Below are 9,958 nucleotides of genomic sequence, written 5' to 3'. Positions count from 1 at the left end.
AGTTTGATTAAGTGGTTAAAAGCATTAGCGCTAAAGGGAGCTAGCCAACACAGACTATCTTCTTTCCCCCTTGCTCCATATCTTTCATGCCACTCGTAAATTTCCTTAGGGGCAGTGAACGCCTCACAGCAGTTCTAATGAGATTGTTGTAGAAACAGGAGGCAGTCCTATAAAGCATCTCTGTCTGACTGACGTACGTGTCCCATGTTGTTTGGCCACAGAGGAGAAATTGACAAACACAAAGGACACACGGGAAAAAGAAGCAGTGCCTTCTTAACCTTCCATCTTCTCTCCTCCTTCAGCTTTGGACTTCCATTTCTTCTTGCATTCCCTGGCATCCTTTTCCATCCTTGTCAAATGGCTTTTCTTCTCTTTCCTCTATTCTGACCGAGCCTCCTCCTCTTCCTCCACCTCCATCTCTCTCCATCAGCTTCAAAGAGCTGTCTCTGTGGCAGACCTCCAGGGCACCTGCCTCTTCAAGTGGAATCAAATCATCCGTCTCACACTGGTTCCCTATATATGTGTGCGGGAGACGGTGTGTGTGCGCGTGTTTGTGTGTTGCCAGTACAGACTGCTGTGAAGTGCAATAAGGCCCAAGGCAGACAGTGCATGCTACAAGCAAGCCAAACAAAAAAGCAATGAACAAGCAAGTGAACCTGGACAACAGGGTTAGTTCTTCAGAATTATTCTCCATCAAAATCAAACGCGTGTCTTTTGTCTTAATATTTTTTAATATTGAGATTGAACAAATGAAAGAATCCATGTACACACGTAGCAGGGTATTTTTTTAAACGGATATTTATTATTTATTGTATTATATTATTGTAGAAAAAAATAGTGTCCACACCACCACGTTTGTAGAAAAGAAAACATCCACAGCTAACCGCATTCGTAACAATTCCAGTCTGGCGACGCCACTTCCACAAACTGGGCCTAAAATGAGATGCATGCCAAGCCTCTAGGTGGCAGTAGTTAGCCAAATACTGTTCATCTCTTGACGTCACTTCACCATACGTCACACAAGCGCGGACTGTCAGCCGCTACATGTGGATCAGTGCTGTCAGCGCACACAAAACTTTTTTTTATTAATTAAAAAAAAATACTTGTAAACAGTCAATAAGTAAATCATAAACAGAGCATAGAAGAAAACAAAGATAATAAATACAAAATCTTAAAAAGATTCACTTCTTTTTTAACAACTTTTTTTCCCACTCATTCACCACACACACATATACAAACATGGTCTCTCCCCGGTGGGGAAGCGAATTCACGCTGGCTTTTTTTTTTTTTTTTTAACAACTTGAGGTATGTGATTGAGTGACGTGTGTAGAGGACAGACGTAAAACTTCGTTTTGTGACGGACACACGCGACCGTGGAGCCGGAGAAATGGCATTTCAGTTTTGAGAAAACTTTGCACAGGGGAGATCTCACAATAGCCAAAAAACACCAAACAATATTGCCAGTATTTCTTCTGACAGGAAGACATTACATAATCTAAACTCAATTAACACTCTTTAATTAACTTGTGTGTTTACTATAGTGACTAGTTGTGAGTTAACAAAAAGAGAAGTGTAGCAAAATTGTCAAGCTAAAATACATTGCTTATAAGCCGACTGAGTGCCGAGTGCGGGGCATTTGGAAGTCTTCCATCTAATTAAAGTCATTGCAGAGAAGCAGGCAAATCACTCTAATAAAGAGAAGCGCCTTGGAAGCAGGCCAAAACCACAACTGTGAACTGTGTGTGTATATTTGCGTGTGTATATCGATCCACACGCCATATGGGATCCTTCCCTAGCGCCGGGCCGCTCCACTCACACACCAGCCAAAATTAGATCTCCTCTCTATCTGCAGGTATGACACAGTATGAATAACAGTGACATGCGAGCATGTTGGCTATTCTTTGATCGACCACTTTCGCATCACAACAATCCCCTTTGAGTCGCTACATGCAGACTTGACTCCAAGTACAGTTTATTTTTTATTTTTTATAAAAAGCCTTGTGATTGGCTGGCAATCAGGGTGTACCCTGCCTCTTGCCGAAAGTTTTAGCTGGGATCAGCTCCAGCTCACCTGCGATCCTAATGAAGACAAGTGCTAGAGAAAAAGGATGGATAGATGTTTTGATAAATAGTCCAGGTCATTATTTGAAATCCATTGTGAGATGATGCTCAGCAAGCAGGAACAAAGGGTTAATTTGAACATAATTTTTTTTTTAAGGAGAAAGGGGTTTAATGATTACCAATTTGTAACAACAGCACTTTAGATTACTTTGATGATGTGCATTATAAATTGTCTTTCATTCCGAAATGGTATAATTTGCAAGTTGGTTTATCCACTGAAACTCAGTGAAAGACTTAGCCGACATAATATCACCACTATCATGCCACAATTCAAACAGTGCACCCAGAAAGTAGTCTTAGCACTTCACTTTTCCACATTTGTTACTGCCAAATTCCAAATTTGCATAAATGAATATTCCATCCCCCCATTTTCTTAACCGCTTGTCCTCTCAAGGGTCGCAGGGGGTGCTGGAGCCTATCCCAGCTGGCTTTGGGCAGCAGGCGGGGTACACCCTGAACTGGTTGCTAGCCAATCGCAGGGCACACAGAGACGAACAACCATCCACGCTCACAATCACACCTATGGACAATTTGGAGTGTTCAGTTAACCTGCCAGGTATGTCTTTGGAATGAGTACACGGGGGAAAAAAACACACAAGCACGGGGGGAACATGCAAACTCCACCCAGAAAGGCCGAAGCCCGGACTCGATCTCACGTCCTCTGCACTGGGAGGCGGACATGCTAAATGGTCATCCACCGTGCCTCCCTAAACTCCTATTTCCCCTCAAAATTCTACACACATTAGTCTAACCTACAATTGGGGGGGGGGGGGGGGGGGGGGTATTAAACATAAAAAAAGAAATCACATGTACGTAAGTATTCACAGCCTTTGACATGAAGCTCAATACTGAGTTTAGAATCCAATTCATAGATTAATGTTGTTTTTCCTTCCTATCTTCCCATCATGTTAATCCGTAAAGGTAAGTAGACTCTTGTTTTTGGAATTTATGAAGGGCTTTGTGTGTGTGTGTTTTCTGAAGATAATTCAAAACGACGAGCTTGAATTCATCCATGTTACTGTCCCAGTATCCTGTGTCCTCTAGTGGAAAACCTATAAAACTACATCAGCTCCCATAATGCACCGCGGCTTTCCCCCATCATTCTCTGCAGCTCAGCCACCCGAACTCTACCGGTCAAGATGGCGGACAGACCAGGTAGTGTAGCGTGTCCTCTGCGCAAAAATTCACAATCGTGTCTGTTTTGAGGGCTTTATTAAGGAAATAATTCTATATTTGGGCATATATTACGTGTTTGATTGCGTTAACTGACAGTGAAGTCATCTTTATGTGTGTTAGCCCAAAGGCCGCAGTGAAACCTTCCGAGTCGCGTCAAGGACTTTGCCTGCCATTGCTATAATTGTGTTTAAAAAATATATGATGAAATAATTTATTAAAGTAATAACAATCTGATGTACGATTTCCATAATCTAGCCAGTGCATGTATTGCTGTTTTGGCTAACTTGTCACGTTGATAACGTCTACTTTCCATTCGTAAATACAGTATATTGTTTTATTGTGCATTTAAAAAAATATATATAATGAAGTTATTAGTAGGCTGTCGTCTTTGCTGTTGTAGTGTTTGAAATCTTTTTTTTTTTTTACCGCAAATTTTAAGATGAATTCGAGATGTTTTTACAATTGACACATGCTCCCCGGTGTGATTGAGTAAAAAGCTGGTAAAGACATGGCATTGTAATGTTTTCTGTTCACACGTGTTCATTGTGATACTGATTATTTTCCATAGTGTGTGAATGCAAGCAATGGCCATGCTGCTTCCATACACTGTCCAGGAGTAAGATTTGATTTGAACTGATTTTCCAATTATCTCCTCTTAATACCGGTAGTTGCCATAGCTGAGAAGCGTCTGATGGATGTGAAACTGGGCGAGTTGGGCAGGTGGTTCGGCTCAAGAGACTTTACCCCCAATGGGATCTTCTCTGCCATCCGCAGGGGTGAGGACACACGCTTTGACTACAAACCTATGCTGTTTTCAATTTGTCAAAATTGCATTCTTTCACCCAAACCCGTCATGTCACTTCCTCCAGGTCAGCTAAGATACTACAACAAGTACATTGACGTGAAGAAGGGCGGCATTGGCGGCATTGCTATGGTGGTTGTTGGCTACGTGGTTCTCAGCTACGTGTGGGAATACGACCACCTTAGTAAGAGATTCGCTTTCACTTTACCTTTTGATGTTTAGTTGTCAACTTAAGAAAACCGTGTTGAATACTAAGTATGCAATTTATTTTAGCCATGGCATGGATCAACAAATTCTGTGCCTGCTTGATGGGTAAAATAGTTTGCAATGGACTTTGATGCCGATGGTGGCAACGAAATTCTAATTTGTACGTGCACCGCCAAGCTAGTGTCACTGTGTGTTTGTATACTAAAATAATGCTTTCTCAATTTACCTGCTCAATGTTGAATCTGGGCCTGCTTACACGAAGCTATTGTTCTGTTGTATGACTGGCAATTGGTGCCACCTAGTGCAAGACAATTGAATTGTTCTACCTGTCTTGTTTCTTGCACATTTTTTGTGCCAACCACAAAATAGGATACATTTCCTGGGTACATATGAGAAATTGATGCTGCAGTCCATCACTAATCTTTGCTAATTCCGTCCTCAAGTCATACCTACAGAAATTTGTTTTAAAAGCCATTCAGTTGCCACGGTACTGTTTATGTCACAATTTAACATGAGTGTTGGGTTTAAGAGTAATTTATTGTCTTTCTGAAATGTCATGATGGTAAAAAAAATATTTTCAATCATGTTTGTTCTCTTCCTTTTGTAGAACACTCTCGTTGGAGGAAGTACCACTGACAAGCGCCATCAGACCTTCAGGGATGGACTGTTCAGCTCCTCTTTGCTTTCTCAGCTTAATATGTGACCAATAAACAATATGAAGCGTTATTGTGGCTCTTGTTTTGATGCACATTTTTTTTTTTAATATTGGACATTGTTTTTGAGGATTTCTAATATGACACATTTTGGCGTTTATTTACACACTGAGAATCTGTCCTCACTTTCACATGGGGCATCATTCAAACCTCTACTAATCAGAGTAGCTGCTTTGTCTTGTAATGAATTATTTTGGGGGTTTGACCTGTTAGGTGAAATATAACTGCAAGTCTTTAATACACAAAGGCTAACATACGTACAACTAACTGAACAAATAGAAATCACACACTATTTTAAGGTGTTTTTTTTTTTTTTTTTTTGCAGAGGAATTCCATTTAAGTACACCACAAATGATGACAATGTCATCTTTTTTTTTCTTTTCTTCCCCATACTGTATAAAAGGCAAAAGTACAAGTTGAAGCAACATAAATCTCTCCTTGTGCCTGTGAATAAGTAGATTGACAAAAATATCACAGGCTCAACCTGTAAAATGTCTCTTCCCTGGTGCCTCATTACACCAGCTTGAAGGTCACTGGCCACTCAAGAAAGCAAGATGGCCCTTATTACACTTGTTGGCGTAGTGGCCCTTTTCTCCGCACTGCACACAAGGGGAAAAAGGTGGCAACAGGAGGAATTTTGCTTTGCCGTAAAAACTAAAGATGCTAAAAAATAGCCCATTTAGCGTTATACTGCGAATCACCTTGTAGCAGGTGACCTGGTCCAGTGGTCGAGGCCCTCTGTTAGAAATGGGATGATTCTGTTGAGTCGCATTCATGGAAGAGTTGTTGCGCAGGCCCGGGTTGGCGTTGGTGAGGTGGATGACCGAGAACGACGAGCGGCCTAGCATCGACCCCGTCTGCAGCAATCGAAGCAACGACAAATGATTCATGGTCAGCATACTAGGACCAACAAAACGTGACCATCATCACCATCCCTTGTTCCTGTGCGTGAGCAGGTGTCTCACCTTTGTCTGATTTTGGTTTTGTAGTGGCAGGGGAGGCTGCTCGAGGGCCCCCATTGGCAATTCAAAACGAGGGCTAATGAGAAAAAATAAAATAAAATCAGGCTTAATAGAGAGGTGCAAAACTGCATTTATTTTACATACAATTAATATAAAATGCAAACTTGATACATACTGCATAAATTTGCAAGATTTTCCTTCTGGACAGAAGCCCACCAGGTAGTTAACACAAATCACCCTTCTTGTGTGTCTGTGTCTGCAGTCGGGACCTGAAACAGGAAGTACGCAAGATGGAAGCATTACAGCAGGTCACATTCGTTTTCCACCGCGCTTATCATGCTCACTGTCACAGCTGGGATGGAGCCTGGTCTGATGGCCAGTCAATCGCAGGGCATATATAAGTAGACAGGCAGCCATCCACTCACATTCACCCCAGTGTACAATTCAGCCTTCAATTAAGAGAATCTAGTGGGGATGTGCAATGTGCATCTCTAGTCAACAAAAAAGATGATTTGATCGTGGGGTGCAAAACGTTCCGGGCTCAGTTCGAGAGAATATGATGCAGTTACCTTTTTTTCCCTGTAGAATATGTGCTCAACTCAACATAAAAATAAGGTTGATAATAGAATGCCTAGATTAAAAAGTCCTTTGTTTAATCAAATTAAATAATGCGAAAAATGTATGCCTCCAACAACAAAAGCGACTACATCTAGTATTCTCGTGACTTCCATGACTTTTATGGATAGCAACATGTTTGCTAGGCCTTAAAATAGCAAGTTTTCTTGGGGTCTACTAATTTGTGCAAAAATGTTCTTTAATAAATTTCTTAACAAAACAACCTTTTTTGTGTGTACTATTAACAAATCTTGTTTGCAATCAATGGCCCACACTTGTGTGAGCATTTTTGTAGTATAGTATTCCATAGAAAATCTTGATTCTGAAAGAAACTAAGGGTGTTCTTACAAACCCGTTGGGGTGTACATACACAAGTATTGTATGACGAACCCTAAGTTAAAACTTCCTCATGTTTGATTTTGGACTTACTGGTTGCATTTGGAATCTGAAGTTTTTATTAGGGATGGAATAGAGATGTGTTCTGGTGGGGGTTACATTTACAAGAATTAAGTCTAACAGTGTACTGTACTTATCAATTGTGCTTTCGTCATCTATTTATTTTTTTCCTTTTATTTAGTGGCATATACAACTACATAACATTTTAAAGTATACATGTTATTGCACAGAAATGAGGAAGACACAACCGAATATTGAAATAAATAAATAAAACATAGAAGGGCTCACTTTCCTTAACTCTTTATGAACATATTTCCGAGCCAATGCATGCTAGTTTTGAGTTTTATCCCCCCGGCGTCTGTTGGAAATGTGTCACGATAATCATAACGATAACCATGCAGAACGAATTTCGATGACAAAAAAAATGGCAAAAAACAGCAGAAACATAAGAATTACGGTGGCAATGTTTACAAACCCTTTCCCACTTTTCAAGATGGCGGGCACGTGGCCACATGAGATCACGTGATTGTGACGACACGCCGATTGCGAGAATACAGACGTTGCAACCAAACTTATTTTAGAGGGTGCTGGCCATAATAGCCCCGTTCATTCAGAGCATGAACAACTAATTTGGTACAATTCTGTGGCAGAAAGATTCTCCATAACACTTCGGTTTTTAGCAACAGGTAAGCATGAAATATAAATATAGTCCAAAATATCACTTTTTTGCTGGTGTTGTACAATAGCATGGCACTGAGATTGGCTGTACATCTGTGTTATTGCAACAACTCTCTCACTTTTTATATATATTAGGGGTGGGAATCTTTGAATCTCTCACGATTCGATTCCGATTTTTGGGTGTGCGATTCAATTCAGAATCGATTTTCGATTAAGAAACATTTTTGGTTCAAAATTATTTGATTGACAATGATTTTGCTTCAATCTATAGATGTTCAAGGAATCGTAATGATCTACTCTAGCCTGACTCCCTAATGCTAATTAGCGCACTACTCGCGTCACTTTTATCACTCAAAAGAACGGCTCCATGCTGCAAAAAAAAGAACAACTTTTATTGGAATAACTTGATCGTGACTTTTTCCTTCTACTCTCTAATGTGGCTACAACTTAACAGTGTATCAGACCGCGTGGAACCACACTGCCCCTAAGTGGCCAAATTGGGTACAACATGAACAGCGCTCTCAATAAGGGCACACACACAAAAAAGGAAGACAGTATAAAATTATTGAAATAAAATCAATTTTGGGACATTTAAAATCGATTCCGAATCATACTAAATGATATATATATATATAATTTGGCATTTGGAATAGCGGCCTAACTAGTTGTGGACAGTCGACATGCAACTCATGAAAAATATTTGTAGAAGCCCGCACACTGCACGCCACGAGTGGATTGCTTACGGGTGTTCGGTCATGTCAGTGGGAAGCTGCTTTAAGGACCTACCGTGTTTGCAGAAGCCTCGGTCATACCAGGGACAATCCTTGATCTTGGACTCGGGATCGATGTGCAAGAATGGACATTCCTTGTTGCTACACTCACCTAAGAGATGTAACACACACAGTATACATTCAACAAAAAAATACTGGGTTGTTCTGTGTAACAATACTGAGGTCCAGTGAACATACCAAACTTGGAGTAGAAATAGCATTCGGGCATCTTCGTCATGTCGTACTCGTGCAGGAACTCGCACTGGTCTCCTTTCTTGCAAAGCCCTCTGAGCCAGTGCTTGCACACTACTGTCTTCTCTCCACTGATGTGACGGAAAGGACACATTCCACCTAGAAGAAAAGAGCGATGTAACATGATTGATGATTGTGGTCATTATTAGGTGCATGAAGCAAGACGCTTTGTTTTTACCTTTCACGCACGCAGCTCTCATGAAGAATTCGCATACAGCAGAGCCGGATTCTAAGGGGGCGTGGTGGGGCACATATTAAGATCAAAGCATTTAGGGAAACAAAATCTTCAGGCTTGAATGGTTTGAATAGCACTCTGCCGTCAACTAGCTAAAACGGTTAGCATGCGAGCACTTACTGTCCATGCCGGGGAACGGCAGAGGCTGAGCCCCCAGCTGTTGCTCTACGGCAATCTCCAGGTCGAACTTGATGTGGTCCGCGCTAGCCAGTAAGTCCTGCATGGTTCAAGGCGATGATTTCGTCGAGTCCCGCTATGAAACAAAACGTCTCGGTTAGCTAGCGCCTTAACTACTATTGCAATAATTAGCCGGTCATTTTTTTTTTGTCCCCCAGCCGCCAACCAAACGCTAGCCAGGCGAGCCCTTAGGCTCAACACGCCAAGTCCACCGAAAAAACTGTAAGACACTGCTGTATTTTGTAGCACGAAATACCTAAGACTGGTTTAAAAGTTTGTTTTTGTCACGAAACTGTTTCCTGCCAAGCACGAGAGGCGCGCAAAACGACCTTTGACCCAAAACACGTCACTTCCGTTTGATTCCAAAGAGTGTCTAAAATAATTAGCGCCACCTACCGGATTAGATAGTAGCTCGGCACTAGAGTCTATGCTAAATGCCAATACAGCATTTTTATAACTAGATTTTCCTTTTTTTCCACGATATACCCCTTGCATTTTTACCCCCCAAAAAGCATATCTCAGTCGATGATGGCAGTGAACTAAAATTCATCCATCCATTGATGCCAATGTAGCACTTTTATTTCCTGATTAAGCTGCTAAATCAAGAGAAGATTAAAAGTGTCTGCTGACTCTGATGTCAATTCGTTTTTTTAATTATCCCAACAAAGTGCTGTAATAGGCTACTTCTGGAATTCTTACTTAAGTAATTACTAAGGTATTGCGAACAAATGTGTGTGATCACCTTGTAACATTGTAGAGATTTTTTTCTTCTCCGTCATGAAGTTATCTGTCAGGAGATATCCATCAGGAAGGTCCAAGCCCATGATTCTACTGCAGGGCTCCAAAACGGCGTT

At 41.1% G+C, this 9,958-nt stretch overlaps 2 protein-coding genes across 2 annotated transcripts; one reads left to right on the top strand and one right to left on the bottom strand.

Annotated features, from left to right (window-relative positions):
- Positions 1–3,193: 3,193 nt before the first annotated feature.
- On the top strand, positions 3,194–5,032 carry atp5mf (ATP synthase membrane subunit f). Its single transcript, XM_086092403.1, has 4 exons — positions 3,194–3,276; positions 3,966–4,073; positions 4,167–4,283; positions 4,914–5,032. Exons 1-4 carry the CDS (start codon positions 3,261–3,263, stop codon positions 4,940–4,942), a joined length of 270 nt encoding a protein of 89 aa, XP_085948529.1. The 5' UTR covers positions 3,194–3,260; the 3' UTR covers positions 4,943–5,032.
- A 68-nt stretch (positions 5,033–5,100) lies between these two features.
- On the bottom strand, positions 5,101–9,441 carry cpsf4 (cleavage and polyadenylation specific factor 4). The gene is made up of 8 exons (XM_086092277.1): positions 9,048–9,441; positions 8,871–8,921; positions 8,639–8,791; positions 8,457–8,552; positions 6,157–6,250; positions 5,985–6,057; positions 5,721–5,876; positions 5,101–5,618 (listed from the first exon to the last, which is right to left on the bottom strand). Exons 1-8 carry the CDS (start codon positions 9,148–9,150, stop codon positions 5,550–5,552), a joined length of 795 nt encoding a protein of 264 aa, XP_085948403.1. The 5' UTR covers positions 9,151–9,441; the 3' UTR covers positions 5,101–5,549.
- Between the last annotated feature and the right edge of the window lie 517 nt (positions 9,442–9,958).

The sequence above is a fragment of the Leptonotus elevatus genome, chromosome 1, assembly GCF_054856555.1.
Source record: "Leptonotus elevatus isolate MCC_2025b chromosome 1, RoL_Lele_1.0, whole genome shotgun sequence".
NCBI classification, from domain to species: Eukaryota; Metazoa; Chordata; class Actinopteri; order Syngnathiformes; family Syngnathidae; genus Leptonotus; species Leptonotus elevatus.
This window is presented reverse-complemented; position numbering and strand designations above follow the sequence as displayed.

Coding starts and splice junctions, on each gene's coding strand:
- atp5mf (XM_086092403.1), top strand. Junction 4,074..4,166: donor CTTCTCTGCCATCCGCAGGG/GTGAGGACACAC, acceptor CACTTCCTCCAG/GTCAGCTAAGATACTACAAC. Junction 4,284..4,913: donor GTGGGAATACGACCACCTTA/GTAAGAGATTCG, acceptor TTCCTTTTGTAG/AACACTCTCGTTGGAGGAAG.
- cpsf4 (XM_086092277.1), bottom strand. CDS start 9,150: ATGCAGGACTTACTGGCTAGCGCGGACCACATCAAGTTCGACCTGGAG. Junction 6,058..6,156: donor AAATCTTGCAAATTTATGCA/GTATGTATCAAG, acceptor TTTTCTCATTAG/CCCTCGTTTTGAATTGCCAA. Junction 5,877..5,984: donor AAAACCAAAATCAGACAAAG/GTGAGACACCTG, acceptor CGATTGCTGCAG/ACGGGGTCGATGCTAGGCCG.